This window comes from Pygoscelis adeliae, unplaced genomic scaffold, assembly GCF_000699105.1.
Source record: "Pygoscelis adeliae isolate BGI_AS28 unplaced genomic scaffold, ASM69910v1 Scaffold126, whole genome shotgun sequence".
NCBI classification, from domain to species: domain Eukaryota; kingdom Metazoa; phylum Chordata; class Aves; order Sphenisciformes; family Spheniscidae; genus Pygoscelis; species Pygoscelis adeliae.
The window spans coordinates 449,037-467,242 of record NW_008824896.1 but is presented as its reverse complement, the minus strand read 5'-3'; the positions used below and the strand labels follow the sequence as shown (position 1 = coordinate 467,242).

The window sequence follows — 18,206 nt, the reverse complement described above, 5'->3', positions numbered from 1 at the left end:
AGCTAAAATTAATACTGTTTGTTTTCTCAAGAGCTCAGAGGCCAAGGACACCATAGGCTAGGTCCCAGCTGCTCCCACCATGCCTGGAGAGTCCTCTCACCTGAAGGTGTAGATCAGTGCGTTCTCGCTGGGGTAGGGGTTGCCCTGGGCAATGAGCGGCACTGACACTCTCAGCCCAGCTCCTTCCAGCACCAGGTCTTCTGCAGAGAGGCGCGTGTCCCGTCTGTCCACACGGAAGGAGAAGGTCAGGTTTTGCCCATAACTCAAAACCTGGTTGCCCAAGAACTTTCCTGAAAGGGGAAGAAATCCTTACAGTTAGGGGACAGAACAGAAAGGGCACAAGTAGCACAGAAAGCCGCACTTCTCAAATGACCTACGTGGTGCAACAAAATACATGGGGAAGTAGCTGTCCGAGATAACAGAGATATCCTGGGTCTCCGCACTCCACTGAAGTAAGACTTCCGAGCCATCGCGCTGCTCAGCACGCCACTCTTCCTCTCCTGAAAAATCAAATGTGCAAGAATTAACGCCCTTTGAAGACGCAGCTTTGCACACACTTCTCATGTCATACCGCACACTGCTCATATATAACTAAAGTCTGTTAGTGCCAGCGTACAGACTATAGAAAGTAGCTGTGCAGAAGAATGTAGATAGCAAACATCATCTTTCCAATTTAAGCCTCTAACTCGAGTGCTGACTTGAACCCTCTGAACTTTGAACACTATGACAACTACTTGTTCAAAATCTTCTTTTCTAAAGAGCTTAAGCAGGGATGGGAAAACCTGCAGTCCCCTATGACTTGCTGCGAGTTTCAGCCTTCATACGAACTGTTCTCCAGTGGCATTTTAATTAAAAAATGGTCTTTTCAGACCATGTAGCATGAAAACATGCATACGCAGGAAACTGACCATATGAAAAAAGACTTCTCCTGAGCTTACAGACCCATTGAAGACACAACTGTGTTTTATTCAGAGCCATGTAAATACCAAATCTAAAATGATAATAATCCTCTCAGTTAGAAACTCCTGATTTGATTCTAAAATTAAGAAAATGCCCCCTTGCCAGCACCTCTCTCAAGCTACAAAAGGTTCACATTTACAATTCCTGCTTGCACCTGCACGGTGTACATTAGCACTGGGTGCCCAAGGCCAGAGCTGTGAATTTATTCCTCCTTAGCTGAGCAAATGAGCTGCTGACTGGGAAGCTCCCAGTAACTTCAGCAGTAACTCAGCACTTCCAAAAGAAGGATCCCGGACCTGCCCACCCAAGGATTGCGATCTTGCACAGGGAGGAAGGAGCAGGGTTTTTTCCATTGCTCCTGACTTGAGCCTACAGCGCAATCCAAGATACAAAGGAAGGCTCAATTTTACCAAACTGGAAGCTGGAGGTGATGCTGTAGATACTGTAGCCGATGGCATTGGTGCAAACTGAAGAGTGTCCAAAACAGAAGCAGGGGGTACAGCCCCTTGGATTGGAGGAATCCAGATGGAAAAATCCAGGTTTGCATCTGAAGATGTGAAGGAAAGAGAATTAATTTCCCTAATACTTACCTCAGGCCATCGCTCGAATGTTTCTCATTCTTGAAACAAAGCCACAGAAGAGAAACTCACCTCTCGCAGTGGAAGCCTTCAACATTGTCCTTGCACGTACACCGTCCTGTCTCAACATTGCATTCCCCTGTGCTGCCAGCCAGATTGCAAGAACAGGGCCTGAAAGAGCCAGGAGAGAGGATAACTCATTATGAGCCACACAGAGAAAGCTTTAAAAAGGCACCTAGTTTTTCTTTTAGAGAGCAGCAATCCCCCTTACCTGCACCCAGCTTCGGAGAGAGAGTGGAAACCTGGCTGGCACCGGTCACACTTCTCGCCCATCACGCCAGCTTTGCAGCTGCACTGGCCATAGCTGTCGCACTGCGTGCTGAGGGAGCCTGCGGGAAGAGGAGGGACAGGCACCTCAGCACACCCACCCAGCTATATTAGCCTGCAATTTATTCAACTTTACAAAATGGGCAAGAAATATGGGAAAAGAAAGTGGGAAGCATAGCTTCAAGCCAATGAGTGACAGCTTACCTAAAGACTGCCTCTAGTTCACAGGGATTTTTCACCTAGCAGCTCTAGAGAGAGGAATCATTATCTAGTCTTCCAAACTATATTCAGCTTTAAGTATTCCTACTAAGCAACCTTTTTTTATATATATAAAAAAATATAATTTTAACTTCAAAATGCATTCTTGTCCTTATTCCTGTTTCGCCTCAATGTTACCTTTGCATGTCTCTTTAATTCCATGCCTGTTTTACCCTGCAATATACCATTTCTGAGATTTTATTCCCTGAATCCCTGGTGTTCTCCCTAATCACCATCTCCCCTTTGCCCGGGGATATCCTGACCTCTCCCTTTCACGTTCCAATTTCCTCCCTTGATTCCCAAGCTGGATTTGAAGACTAAACCGCCTCCTCTGAGCAAGGCTGCGCGTGCCACTATTAACACTAAAACTTTTCAGCAAAACTCTAATTTTTGACAGGACATCTTCCTCAATACTGCTCTGTTCAAGCAGACTTGCACAAAAAGCAGCAGCAGGTTTCTTTAATCCACAGCAGACAAAATGCTTTCTCCCAAGCACCGGTGTAGCTAGCAGCCTAGGAGTTGTCAGCACTGTAAGAGTTAACTATCAGGAGAAAAGTTAATATACAGAAATAGTTGCTTCTTTCCACTTCAGTCCACACCAGAAGATTATAGCAAAGTGAAGAGTTATAAGACGATTAGGATGGACAGGACAGAATTCACAAAACCTTTACCATATACAGCCAAAGTTCAAACCCCCTTTGCAGTCCCACTTATGATTATTTCAAAAAAAACAGTACTTGGACAAAAAATAGCAATCTAAACCAATCCAGGGACTTCAAATACGCCCTGGGTGCCAGTGTGCCACAGGATACAAGCTGATGGCTAAGTTATAAAGCCCTTTGAAACTTGTCCTTAAAGACCTGAGGAGTCACCTCCCTGACTCTTCTTGACCATCTCAGCTGACACCAACCCTCACCGCTCTTAAAATAAGGTCCGACACAATGACCTGGGAGAGCAGACAGAGAAAGAAAGAGGCCTTTCTTGGTCAAAAATTTCACAACTGTACAACTCTGACAAAATTAGATAGGAGATGTACCCTGGCAGACCTCTCGCTGGCTGCTTTTAGGGCATGCTGCAAGCAATTACTTATTCCAGCTACTCTATTTTGGAACCTCACATCATATCTTACTATCTGTTACCCTTTTGTCTCCTTCCCCCTTATTTGCTGTGGGCTGGTACAGTTCTGGGATCACTCCATATGGGTCAAGTGGTTCCCTTGACGACAAAAGACTTGTTCTCCTGCCAGAATTTTTTTCCTTTTTTTTTTTTTAAAAAGGAGCTTAACTACATATTTTGAGTTTACTTTGTTTTTTCTCACCCCCACCCCCTTTTGTGTTTAAGGTTTCACTCCTTTGTATTTATAGTGCTTGGATACTAAGTAGGAGAAACTGATGCAGCTGAAGTTCACTATAATTCTTCAGTATGAACAACTTCCAGAAATATCCACTCACATCATCTTGTTTATTAAGAATTTAAATGAGCTCTTTAGTACTGGGAGTGTCCAGGGTAACACACACACAAGGGGGGTGGGGTGGGGAGAACCAACAACCAAAAAGCCAAAATAAAATCTATTTCAGAACAGATTTGAAGGAGTAAATGCTGCAGAGGTGAACCATCTGTCCCTGCTACCCCAACCCCAATTAGATCCAAGGATAATTTAAACCAAAATACAACCCAAAAAACGTTTCCTACATGGGGAAAAAAAAAGAAAGAAAAGAAAAACACACAAAGAAACAAACCCTCTTTTTACCCTGTAGTTTGCAGTTAGCTGCATAGCCAAGAAAACCCAGCTTTTGTGCATGGAAGTTTGCAAGCAGAAACGTTTGCTGCCACTACTTACCAACCGGGTTACAGCTGCAGGGCAGACATCCCTCCTCGCTCCCCAGGCGATAGAAGCTGTCCCTGCACCTTTCGCAGTGTGCACCATCGGTGTTATCCGAGCAGCCTGTGCAGTGGCCCCCGTGGCCCGTCGAGCGGTACAGCTCAGGATCGAAGTAGCACTCCTGCGACCTCCCATTGCAGTCGCAAGCTGCAAAGAAAAGGGTACCATCAGTGAACAAGCACGTGCGGCCCTCTGACCCTGACAGTCAAAACCCGCTATGCAAAGCTCAATATTAAGTTGTAGGGGAGCTAGAGCCTTTAACCATCCCAAGACCCATGCACAGACCTCCTAAAGCATCTGTGCATCAATGAGAAGAAAGAGGGGGAAGCATGTTTTTGTGGCGGTTGAACATGGGGAGGGGGAAGCAAGGCTGTAACGATGGAACAAGCTCCTCTAGACCACTTTCATCTACATCCAGAAGAAAACCAGCATTTTCTAATCCACTCTCTTCCACGTCAGGCTGCCATTTGCAGCTGAAATGCCGCCCTCCCACACAGCAACACCAATCTCAATCATGCAAACAAGCATGAGAAGGTAACAGCGAAGGTGACTCCAAGCTGTAAGGAGAATTTCTCCCCTGGATTACAAATCCCCTCTGCGTAGGGAGCAGGAGACCCGGGGTTTCACCAGCCTGTCGAGGGAAGCAACAGGTCTTGACCAGGCAGCTGGGACTGATCAACACACACAGAGGTCAGACAGGAAGAAAGCTTTTCTGTCTGAAAAAGCTTCCCCATAAAGTAAACTACCAGGAGCTGTGGTCTGCAACACAAAACCAAGCAAAATAAATTGGCGTTCTGTCACAGAGATCCACATTTGCAGTCCAGAACTGTTGCAACCGCCTCAAAATTGGATGAAATAGTCAACAAGTAACTGTAAAAACCAATAACCCAAATACAAAAGGAAGTCAGCAGATGCTAAATGAGGAGCTTTTTAAAGGGCAGTTATACTCCAGCATACTAAATACAGATTTTTTTTCTATGGGTCCCATAAAGTACAAGCCTGTACATTTTTGTGGCACACCTCTTCCTAAAGGTCGCTCCCATCCTTCTCCAGAAAGGAGATGCCCCTTTCTAGGGATCTACCAGAAAGCTCCTACAGGATAGGGGTGGAATGACCAGCAGTCCCACAAAATCTCTGCTGAAAAACACCAGAACTGTGCTTAACACTGGCTAACTGCAACTGAGAAACCTAAAACCATGCAAGGCCAGCTTCTGGATGCCAACAGAGGCAGGGGATGCAAGCCCAAGAGGTTTTTCCCATCAAGCATGGCCACACATACGCAAGCATTCATTGGCGCTCTCTGCTGTCGCTCTCCTCCACGGACGGTCATTGAAGAAAGGAAGACATTTTTCACAGTCGACCCCGAAGGTGTTGTGTTTGCAGTTGCAGACCAGCTTCCCAAGCTCATTCTTCACGCATTCGCTTGCATGCCCATTACATTTGCATCTGGTTAACAAGACAAGGAACAGGTATTTAAACTCCAGGGATCCAGGTCACTCACAGAGCAATCCCAAAAACAAAGCCCAGATCTGAAAATCTGAGACGAGACAAATTCGAAGGTAGATGGTCACAACAAAATTGAGAATGCAACTGCTGTTGTTCAGCCTGGAGAAGAGGAGACTCCAGAAAGACCTTATTGAGGTCTTTCAGTATCTAAAGGGGGTTACAAGAAAGATGGAGAGACTTTCTACCAGGGCCTGTAGTGACAGGACAAGGGGCAATGATTTTAGACTGAAAGAGGGTAGGTTTAGCTTGGACATAAGGAAGGAATGTTTTACGAGAGTGGTAAGACACTGGAACAGATTGCCCGGGGAAGTTGTGGATGCCCCACCACTGGAAGTGTTCAAGATCACGTTGGATGGGGCTTTGGGCAACCTGATCTAGTGAAAGATGTCCCTGCCCACGGCAGGGAGGGGGGGCAGGCCAGAAACAACGGACTGGATCATCTTTGAAGGTCCCTTCCAACCCAAAACATTCTATGAAACAAATAGGTGTAGCATGCTCAAGGTAGGCATTTAGAAACGTGAGAACATTAACGGCTTCGCAGTCTGTCACTAAAACAGAATAAGCTGAATAGGAGAAGCAAAGATTTTGTTGGCTTTAGGTTAGTATATTCTCCATAGCTTCTCTCTCATGAGAGTCCAGGAAAAGGCATGCATGCTGGCCACGTGCTTGTATCAGTAAGAAATTAAATAGCACAAAGGTGACTAATACAGAAGCCCAGGGACCTCCACAGACTGGTGGTGCAGCTAGTGCAAATCCCCATGTTGTCAAATCCCGGTCCCAGGACTGCTCTCTGCAAACAGTCCAAAACACTGCACTGGTCTCAGCTCTGTTTATGAAAACATTTTATCGTCAACAACTTATGATTTAAGCATTCTGCAATACGCTTTAGCAAAAGGAACGGACAACCCCGGTATTGTACAATGCTTCAGATCTTCACAGGAGATAGCTCCCGAAATATATGTGAAGCAGAGACATTGGGATTTTCTACTTACTGTTATTCTAGGCTACAGATGAAGACAGAAAACAATTAATAACACATTAAAACACAAAGCACAGGGTAGGAAAAAGTTGGGGTTTTTTTCTTTTGTTTTACATTTTTGTCACTCTTTTCACTCTCTGCCCTCCCAAATCACTTAACATTTGATCTAATCAAGGAAAAAAAAGAAATTCGATCTCTGTCTGCCCTGAAATTATAGCCACAAGATGTTATACATAGTATTTGCAAGCTTCATAAGATTCATTCTACTGCTTTTTTGCTTTAGGACAGTTAATAAAGACCGGAGCCTAATGGTACCATGCGAGTATAATCACAATCTTTAAAGCGCTATAGTAATCCTGACCAAAAGCTTTAAGTAAGTACAGAGGTTTGTTGTCTACTCACCTACCACCCACAGCAAAATCAGAAATAGCATAGTAATAAGACTTGAGAACTTTTGGGTCATTGAAAACTTCATCTCCAAATGTGTTCAGACGGTTGAGGGTCACTCTAATATCTGTAGCCGTCACCCATTCCTAGAGCGGACAGAAATCCCATCAGATTAAACAAACATCCCCCCCAGTGCTGTATCATTAGCAAATGTATTTACAAAGTCATTCATCAATCAGCACGTTCCTTCCTCATCATTTTCCCCTCTGCACCTCAGAAGCTTACACATCCCTGCGCGAGAGGCCTTACACCGCATCCTCGTCGTTCAAATGTGTTTTCCGGACCCTGCTCCTCTCTGGGTACCCTTTCCAATGCCTCTTCACATCTTGATGGCTCTCAGCTGGGAAGCAGTGGGTAACCTCTCCAGCAAGAAGTGCAGTGCAGGCAATTACGCGAGCTTGCTAATTGTACGTATCTATCTGACTGCAGTTTTCCTGCAAAGCTATACAGCACCAACGGGAAAATCTTTAGGGTACACTTGTCTGCAGACATACCCCACCAGACAAAAAGTCACAGACAGATGAATGAGGCTGGGGGAGGCTGAGGAAGAAAAACAGACAGGCAGATCTGACTTACAACACAAGAGCTTTTCATAATATTTACACAGCATCTTCAACACACTACCCTACCCTCCTCCAGCAACAGCCAGCAAATGTAGCCTGTCCCCAAATTTCACATCACCTTCAGCCAGTCACTGTCGTTAGTACCTCCTTGTTTTTATTACAGCTTTTGTAAAGCCATTTTGCTTCCAACACCATAAAAACAGGAAAAACATCCTTGTATGTACAACTGCACTGCAACTGCATTGCTGCTTAGCTAATACAGTAAGATTTGCTGAATTACAAACACTGGCATAAACGCATGGAAATGCTGAGCACAAAATACACATTCACTTCAGTTCTGAAAAGCAACACCACAGGTTTTTACATATTTTAGGAAACTGGCGGTCAGGTCTCTATTCTTTACATAGAGAAGTTTATCGGAAAATTATACACCATATCAGTAACTTGAAATCTCTCCATTCACCTTAACGATTAGACCCTGTTCTCTGCAAGGGCTAGCTACACCAACAAGGTGGCCAAACTGGTTCTTTTCCATTTCAGGAGTTCTTTTCCCTTTCCCACTAATCTTTATTTTCGTTTGCAGAAGCAAGCCCCACCAGATTCTGCTTTCCTGCCCGCTGGCTAGGGATTGTGTCTCAGTCTGTTCCTGCTACTCTAAGACGAAACAGAAGAAGCGGCATCACAGCTCCAAAAGGAAGGAGACGAGCACCGATGGGGCAAACCGCACAGCTTTAGCTCCTTGTTGCAATATAAGCTGGAGAAGTCATCAAGCAGCATACAGAAAGTGGCAAGTAAACTGGACAAACTGGTGCTCCCAGTATGCTCCTGACCACTGCCCAACCGGCGTTGTGAATGGTAACAACAAAAAAACCTCCTGACCGAACCCCCTCCCCAAGCTACTTGTAAGAGAAACCAAATACAGTGCAGTGTGGATAAAATCAAGCTCCCCCACCTCAACACACATGTAGAAGAACAGGTTAGGGTTTCCAATAACCCTTTATTTGTTTAGAAGAATCTCACATATCTTAATTTTTTTGTGCTCAAAATATAGATGCAGATGCCTCAAATATTCATTTGACTTAGGCTTTACCTTCTTCTGTCCTTATATCTGAAACAACAGCAAAATGCCCACAGCTACTTTCTAAGTAGGTAGAGATTTGCATCCATCCTCTAAAGACTTCCATGATGCCTAATATCATCCTTAATGCCACCGATTTTGCTTTTTGTACCATAAACTTATTAACAATAGAGTTAAGAGTTCAACTCCTCCTTCAAAAGCATCTCTTTGGTTTGTCCATCCCAACTTACCTGTGCAAGGGCCTTTCAGTATGAATAAGGGCTGTAGTGCAGCCCACAGTTGGCACAAAGCCACCATCCACAATAACTAAACAGACTCAACTCAGACCACCTGATTGACTTAGTCCTGTTCACATACCTGTAGCACAGGGCTGTTGTCAAAGTTATAGGCACTGGGACGCCCCTCCAGTGTCGAGAACGCCACATTGCCCCCAGTGAGAGGGGAAATGTCACTGAACTCATCCGTACAGAGCGCCTGCTGCTCATCCTCCCCAGTCCGAATAAAGCCCCGATTGACTTTGTGATACGTGCTCTCACAGGAGCCACTGTAATACTGGTAGGGCACCCACGGGCCATCTTCCCTGGTGCGTTTGTAGATCGCAAAGCTCTCCGGCCGACTGGTGTGAAACTTCAGACGCACGTACGTGATGTCAAAGGCCTTTCCTGCGGATGAGAGAACACAGACATGAGAAAGACTCATACAACTTAAAACAAAAAGAATGGGAAGAGCTGCACTGCAGTTCTCTCTTTAGAAGAAGCATCTCTTCTAGTACCATCCAGCAGGATGAGCAGTGTCCAGTAGCACCAGAAGTATCTCCTCCAGTCCAATGTACTGCATCTCCCAGCAAAGACAAGGTGAAGGAACCGAAGGCAGAAGTTGAGGGCAGTCTGAGCAGATAAATAAACAGACCTACAGACTTCTGTGCAACCAAACACAATCTCACAAGCCGCAATTCTCTTCTGCAGACATCACCAACAGTGTCTTTACCCCAACAGATGATATATTACATCAGAACCACAAACAGTTTGTGTGTATTTAAGGCCAAGACCAAGTTAACCATGCCATTTTATAATATTTCTTCCAAATACATGTATGGGAGAAACAATATTAACCAGAGAGGTAAGAGTCACACTGTAGAGCCTATTTTTTACCTCTGCTTCTTCCTTAAATAAACAATATCCCAAACTCTTTCTACTACTCATGAAGCCTTTCCTCCAACAGTGAACTACTGAGTACACCCTCTTCTACTCATTCCCTGGGAAAGATGAAACAAGGTTTAAGTTTCCCAGACCATATGATTAAAGTCACCAAGACACTTTTCAGATCAAAGTGCAATGACTTACAAGCTATCCATGTTCGCCCTCTCCTAGGAGGATAAATGTAAACCCACCTCCCTGCCCTCTATTCATCTCCTAACAGGTTTGTGGCAATCAGCAGATCATCCTCCCTCATGGATTCTCCTCCAGTGACTTGACCATCTACCCCCATGCACGTAAACCAACCGCCCAGAAGCTTCACACCCTTGAGAAAACCCATTAGTGGAAAAGGACCACAGCACGCTCCAGCCACCTTCCTCCGCCGTCCCTGCCAGCCGAGGGGCACATTCCCAGGAGGCGGCATACAGCTGCACACCAGCTGTTCTTGCTCCACCTTGGCGAGCACACTGTGTATGATCAAGACACCCTGGAGCACGTAGGGAACTTGCTAAAACAATGTGAGGTTTGTCTGGAACAAAACCTCGGGCGTTTAATCCCTGGGAGACGCTCTTTTACACTCCCACCACCTCCAAGGAAAACACTCTAATAAGCAGAGGTTGCAGCCGTCACTGGTCCCTTCATTGACCAAGAAAAAAAAAAAGCTACTAGAAGAGTTTCAACTGATTGAGAAACAGGTTTTCTCCGCCCATAGAAGTCACACAGATTTAATCTCAACTTGTAAAATGAATTAACTCCACCGTGTTAAATTTTAACATGAGGCTTTGCACCTGCTGAAGAGTGGCTCACTTCACAAGTTAAAACAGACCAGACGGCACCAGGCAACAAGAACAGTGTGCCTCTCAAAGCACACATGCAAAACCTGATTGCAATGCATCAGGTCATGAACCACAGTTCTCGCTCGCAGGCCACCCACCAGTTACACTGGGACCAGCCTGCATTAGGCACATCACACCCTGAGCCCAGCCAACACAAGGGAGGAACCTTTGTCCTTTCTGGCTGCTAGAAACACCAAAGTAGCAGGAGAAGCATGGCAAAGAGTCCAGAAATCAACATACCAGAAAAAAACTAAAGTAAAAATCAAGACATACAGCACCTGAGACACGCCTGCATGTCCCAAGGATAAGAAAAAGACCAGTCTTGTGTTTAAAGCCAGAGAAATCTGCCGATACCCCAACCTACCAGGAAGTACAGTATGTGTGTGTGACATGCAAGGCAGCTGGGGCGTTGTACGGATACAAACCCCCCAATACACCTTTTACTGTTTTATCATGCATGAGGTTACAGATGACCTAAGCACAAGACTGGAAGCCAGACATTCACAATCTGCAGCTCTTACGCAATACTAGCTCACTTTTGGTTTGGGGTCAAGTTATTTAACAAGATCTCCTTACACACAGCAGATAAGGGAGAAGCAATCACAATATTAATGCCAAAATGCTTCCACAAGGGCTAGAAACTCCAAAGGATCAACTCTTAACATTGTAACGTAGCTTAGGTTTACCCTCCCCTTGCTGCCCAATAAAAAGAGATGATTAATCCTGTTTCTGTTTATTTGGAAATATTTTTCATACGAATCTCAATGCAAGGCAAGAAGCAGACACATGCAGAAACTCAAGGTGAGTACACCAGACACAAGCCAACAGGCCAGACATGCACAAATACCTTTTTCAGGCCATGGTAAACAAACCCAGGATATACTCCCCACCTTTTCCAGATAAAGGCAAGGAGCCCCAGAAGCAAATGCTTCCGCATTCTTCTGCGGGAAGACCCTAGTATGTGTTTTGACCTGCAACTTGCCAGTCCAAGAACTTCACCAAACACCTTGGATGGGCAGAAACTAAAACCAGACCTACTATCATGGTTTTATCACTAATAAAACTGTCATAATCAGGTTCATGAGAAAGTTTTCTTTGAGCTCACACACTGAAGTAAAACAAAATATGAAGCTGAAAGTCGCTGCCCTGGTGAGATTTCTTTGGGTAATTTTCATCACCAGTGAAAATAGTGAAGACATCAGGCAAGAACAGCCATTTGATGAGTCAAGAGGAAAAAAAAAAAGAGCCAACAGCATGAAGATCATTCAATTAAATTGTGAATTGTTAAGAATAACCTGCTACTTCGACTTGGGTTAGTTTTCTTCTACTAGTACTGCATTCCTCTAGCATGAAGCAAAAACCCTGCATTCAGGCTTCATCAAGATGATTTCGGGGAGGAAACACTTCAAAAGAATCCTGGGAATGAAGAGGGGGCCGGGCATGTGCTCTCACTCCACAAACACACAACTTTCTGCTCTAGCAGAAAGGCCAGGTCACAGTCTGCACGTCCCAAGAAAGAACTTTTCTTTTTTCCTCTCCACTATGACTGGATTACAGTCCCTGTTCCCCAACAAGGTCTCCTACAGCTCCTTGCAAAAAAGTTCCAGCTCAGCTAAAAGCACAACACGTGCAAACTGCACTCTGGGCAGCACGAAAACATTTTCCATAGAAGTCCCTTGTGCTAAATGGAAAGGATCCTCCTTTTTTCACCTTCAGTTTTACACCACAGGCCAAAGAAAATGTATTCAAAACCCTCCAGACCGAGCAACACAGGTGAAAAGACATTTAGTTCAGCTGGCAGCATAGCTACTTGAGAAATCCTGTTAATGGCATTAAACAGGAACACAGTTAATGCACACAGAGCAGCTGTGCACTAGCACCGTATCAGCTTGCCATGGGTAAATACTGCTGGAACAATAGAGTTTACCCAAGACCAGCTGACACAGTGTTGAAATGCATTTCCCCCCTGTTCATACTGAACATAAAAGCTGTGCTTAGCAGCCTGGCAGCTAGCAGGGCTCTTCAAGGTTGCAGAGCCTTTTTCTAGCAAAGATAAGACGCCTAGGTTGCTTTCAAGTCTTGCGGGGCTAAATAAATACATACTGCTATTACACTGAGAAATGGCAACAGCAATAACCAGGTGAAAGGCAGTTTTAAATGTTGAATTTGGAAGACAAAAAAGTTATTGTTCTCCTGTTCCTAGAAGCTGGTAATTATTTTGATCTCAGTTTGGCTTAGAAGTGTTCTGATAGTGTCAAGTATCAGATAATATTTCCCTCTGTGTACTGAGAAGTGGCAGATCTATTTTGCAGGAAGATGTTTGTTATAAAACCAGATGTTTGTTACAAAAGTTGGTCAGTAGAAAGACAACTGTAATTAGTGACCAGTGCAACCTGACATGCCTTTAAAGCACCCAGAGCTCAAAGTCATGAGCCCCACATGTTAAAACTGCATCTTTTCTGAGGCATGAAGCTGTTCACCAGCAAGAGACAAGGTGACAGAATAACCAGCCCCTTCTGATAATTCAGGCTGATGTAGAAACCTCTGTAGTATCATTCTCTAAAGTAAGCAAGCACACATATAAGCCTTCAAGACAGTATCGCAATTACAGATTCAAACAAGCGAGCAAGTCTGGGTGCCTGCAGAGGCAGCAGCAGTGGCATCGTAAACATTGAGCATTGTTCGATGCAGTGGATGCTTCCCCCAACAACCTGCTCACATTGTCAGGCTGACCACAGCTGCCAGACATCATCAGCAATTAAAGCCCTTCCTCAGCAGGGTTATTGACCAATTCTGTATTCCAAGGTCCACCAGGAAACGCGCCATGCTGAAAACCATAAAGATAGACTGGAAAAATGTAAGCAAATGCTATTTAGATCTTTAGAAACTCCTCCCTTTCCCCCCAAGTTAAGAATTCGTCCCTACACACAAAAGGTCTCCTTGTTTTCAGACCCCTCAGAACAGATGGATAATTTCCATCAGGAAAACGTCCCACCAGCTGGCACGCCGACTACAAGCACTGAATTGTGAGCAGATGCCTGGATGAGATAAGCCCAGACAACACTCACCTCCTTCATTATTGGTCCACCGGCATCCCCTGCATGGGGGAACAAGCCATGCTACCTCTTCTGCACACTCTGCAATCCCTTGGTGCATCCTCCCAGCAGTGAGCTCTAAAACACAGCCGCTGAGTTTTGCTGCCCAGGAAAGAAAAAAATCCACCCGAGAAGATTGTAGTGGGCAAAGAACCAAGCCTTTGCATATTTGTTTTCAGCAAAATTCACTTAGCAGTAACGGCATGGTTAAACTTTGCTCTGTTTCTCTTTTGGTTGGCTCCTACTTCAAGGCAGCTTTTTTCACACAGGTACCTGCTGACAACCTATTTCTAAGTAAAGGTTAAAAGAATTGAAAACAAACCAGTAGGAAATACCAGTGTACTTATCACTTTTTTATTGGATTTCATTTCCATTTTGCAGCGACAAGACAGAGAGCAAGCAACTACCATTGGCGTTTCTTTTTGCTCTTGTCTGACCTGTTTCTCAATCATTCCCAGGAAGAAAGGCCAGCTTTCCCAGTTTAGTAGCCTGGAACATACCCCAAGCTGTTCACCCACCTTGTCGTGACTCCTACAGGAGTCAGGACACTCAACTTCGCCTTTCTTGAACCTTCAACTCTCCCCACCACCCAGCACAATGTTGGGCCAGCTATGAGCAGACAGACTTGCTCTGCTGCTCAAAGACAAACAGCCATCTGGTCCTTTCTGACAAATAGCGAGCTACCAGCCCTAGCAGGAGGCAGCATCTCCCACTCTTATGCTACCACGACGTGCAAGGGATGGCATAGATACTGGAACCTCATTCAAGCAGAGAATTGCATGTGACGGAAACATTTGTGTCAACAGACAGAGGCCAGCAAGTTCACAATTCAAGACTGATCACTGCTTCTTGAGTCAACCAACCACTCCAAGTTCTCAGCTACTGTAGTATTTTGTTCAGCCTCCCAGGCTAGAAACCCTCCTGGAGGCTTCCCTCCTGGAGCACAGGGGCTGCAGATGAGAGGGGAATATTTAAGGAGAATGAGTTATCCCATGCCGTGGAATGGGACAGGTTCTTCCAGCATGCAGATGGGCAACAAGAACAGGACAGTGTTTATAAGGAGGGGAGGAGAGTGAGAAACATCCTGAGCAACTTGCTCTTTTGGAATAAAAAAGTTTTATTAAACAACAGCCCAACACCTGCAAGACATGTAAGCGGGAAGTTATGTCGCTTACATCACATGTGCATGAAAAAGCCAAACTTATGACAGAAAGCAAGAAATTATTGTAGTTCTAGAGCAAATGTCCTTTACAACTACATGCTAGCTTTTCTGGGAAAATTTGTGGAGGAGAAGGAAGATGAGAGCACTGGTATTGCACAAGCAAATGAAATATCCAGCATCTGAAGAAAGAAAATGAAGGATTTCCATTTTCTGATGATCTTCACTGGGGAAATAACTCCACACAGGAGCACAGATGACAGCTCTCAAATGCTGAGTGGTGGCCCTTACAGGAACACAAACTGGTAATAATAAACCTTAGGTTTATTTGCTTGTCCTCACCTAAAGAGACTAGAGATTCAGGCACGTATGTCATGAACAAGAAACATCTGAAGGATTTTAACGCAATCTCATCATAAACCACGCTCCACCAAATCAAAGATTTTGACATGCAGGGCTCCACCAGGGACAGGCGTGTGGATTTTAAGAAAGCCCAAACGGAGATATAAACACAGGTTGCTTTTTTCTAAGATGGGGACAGAAGAAGGAAATGGGTTTGGGACACTGGGGGAATGAGAGCAGCCTTGAGTGCACTGGAACGAAGGCAAACTCCCACCACTCCATTAGATCATGCATTCTTCCAGCACTCCTGAACAAAGGCACCATTGACTTGTGCGCGTGGGCGGCTCCGGACAGCAAAAGGCTGCCCAGTAAATTATTGCATGATAATCCAACATTGATAAGTCATCAAGGCTGCTTTTTCTAGTCATGTTTCCAAAGGGGGGAGGAGGGGAGGACTTACTTTCACCTTCAGCAGCATAGGCAGCACAACGGCAGCCTCACAAGAAGTGCATTTTTTCATTTGATTGCTCCTAAATCAGTGTAAAAGTCAGAAAATGTTGTCCAGTAATTCAGTACAGCTTGCTGCCTTATTTGTACAGCTTTGATGCAAAGATGTTAAGTCCGTTTCCCAAAACGGCCAGCTGTGTTTATTCACTAGGGACTGGAAAGATCCCATGTACAACACAAAAGTCCTATCTGCACAGGAAGCCTCAAAGTCCTTTTTCAGCACAAATGATAAAAGCTCGTTTTAAAAAGGCACTTTACACTTGGCAAGCACAGCCAGATCACAGATGATCAAGGACGCCATGCACCATTTTGGGGAGGGCTCCATTTCATTCACATATCTAGATTGCAAAGCTACCTCCTGACACTGCTGTTGGCACCAAGACGAGTGGGATCTGGGTTACAGTGGTTTGGGATCCTTGGAAAGTTCATCTGCTTGTATCAAACGGCCAGAAGCTGCTCCATGACCTGTACACAACTGCTATGGGTGAAACCAAGTCACTCCCCCAACTGAAGGAGCACAGAAAAGTGTGGGGTTACTCCCCTTTCTCCCCTCAAAATGGGGGTTTACCCAAGGAAAAAAAAAATATATATTGCTCTGAAAAATTTACTTATATAAAGACGACAAAAAAACCTGTCTTTTGGCCTTTATTCCCAGCAGGAGAACGCATGGCACCATGCACCATTTTGGGGAGGGCTCCATTTCATTCACATATCTAGATTGCAAAGCTACCTCCTGACACTGCTGTTGGCACCAAGACGAGTGGGATCTGGGTTACAGTGGTTTGGGATCCTTGGAAAGTTCATCTGCTTGTATCAAACGGCCAGAAGCTGCTCCATGACCTGTACACAACTGCTATGGGTGAAACCAAGTCACTCCCCCAACTGAAGGAGCACAGAAAAGTGTGGGGTTACTCCCCTTTCTCCCCTCAAAATGGGGGTTTACCCAAGGAAAAAAAAAAATATATATTGCTCTGAAAAATTTACTTATATAAAGACGACAAAAAAACCTGTCTTTTGGCCTTTATTCCCAGCAGGAGAACGCATGGCAATTACCAAGAAGCCATCATTTCATCACCGATAGTCCGTAACGACACCACCAACAGCGACTTCAGTAATAACCACCCTTTAAATGTGGCAATTTCCATCCATTCCAACTCACTGTGGGACCTTGGTGCCCCAGCAAGGTTAAGTTTTCCCAAGGATTTTTCCTCATGTTGGAGACAGCTGTCAGAGTAACAACCAAAGCAAGCAACCACCACAGCCCCCAGAAGATCAGAGCTGGTGGCAGCAGCAGGCCAGAGGAGATTCACCAAAAAGCTTTCAATTGAATTGTACAATGCGATATTTCGCATTCTCGGCAACACGGCAAGAAATCTCTTATGAACATTTCTTGAGTAAGAAAGCATCTCCAAAGGAATCGCAACAAAGCAACAAATCTTACCCATCAAGTCATTCTCATAGCATTCAACTTAAAGTGACAAAACAATGAGCAAATCACATTACATTTTAATTTCCCCTCACATATTTTAATTTGACAGTAGGAGGGAATATTCCTGATGTTCAGCTCCAACTGTATCTTTTCAGAGGTGAAGATGTGGGGACGGAAGAATGATTGGAAAAAAAGATTAAAAATTACTTTCAAACTTCAAAGCAAAAGTTTAAATAGCTAAACAAAAATGAAATTGCAGCTTCTTTAAATATGATATTTGGCCAATTGGCAAACACATGACTTCTAATAAGAAAATAAGTTTATTGGATTGTAGTACAGTACCTTGCAAACAAATTTAAATGTCAGATAATCTGGTGAGAATTACAAAACCATTTATTTAAAGGACAACTAGGTTTTACTGACTTGTGACCAAAAAAAGAAAAAAATTCATATAAAAAGCATTTTGCAAATGGAATAGTTAGTACAGGAATGTTAACAGGCTTTCCTGAGGCCTGTTTTCCTTCTGCATGCCCTCCCAGGAGCCTCACCCTCCAGCAGCTTGATGCCTTTCCCTTGCACGCTTTCAACTAGCACACCTAAAGTCAAAGCATATGCAATGCTTCAGTTTAAGAACTTCAGCAAACCCAAGTGACCAGAGTTGAAAACATCCCGAACAAAGGCAGCATGAAAGTTATTTTGGATGGTGTCCGCGTGTGGGGGTGAGACGCCAGACGCCCCTTGCTCCAGCCCCGGCACTCCTGGAGGGGAGGTACACCAGCTCCCACCAGAGCACTGCCTCTCGACCCAGTTCAACGGCTCCATCGCTCATGATAATCAGCCACTAGTTTCTACTAAATAATATTTTGAAGCCTTTTCCCCTGCCTGTTGAAAGGCAGCGCTTTCCCCACTCTCCCCCCTCCTCCTCCACATGTGCTCATAGTCCAGAACAGCTCTAACGCCTGGCTTTGCTCCTATCTGAATTAGATATCAAAAACACACAGCTCACGTTGTTGAGCCTAATTAAGAACAAATTAAGTGATACAACTATATACGAGCTCTGAGCA

At 44.6% G+C, this 18,206-nt stretch overlaps 1 protein-coding gene across 1 annotated transcript in view; it reads right to left on the bottom strand.

Annotated features, from left to right (window-relative positions):
* The window catches only part of LAMC1 (laminin, gamma 1 (formerly LAMB2)), a 95,165-nt gene that overhangs the window by 16,169 nt on the left and 60,790 nt on the right, over positions 1–18,206 (bottom strand). Inside the window, 9 exon segments of the mRNA XM_009324652.1 lie at positions 101–290; positions 378–500; positions 1,371–1,507; positions 1,611–1,709; positions 1,810–1,927; positions 3,964–4,152; positions 5,285–5,451; positions 6,893–7,023; positions 8,936–9,240. Of these exon segments, the coding sequence (XP_009322927.1) occupies positions 101–290; positions 378–500; positions 1,371–1,507; positions 1,611–1,709; positions 1,810–1,927; positions 3,964–4,152; positions 5,285–5,451; positions 6,893–7,023; positions 8,936–9,240 (1,459 nt within the window).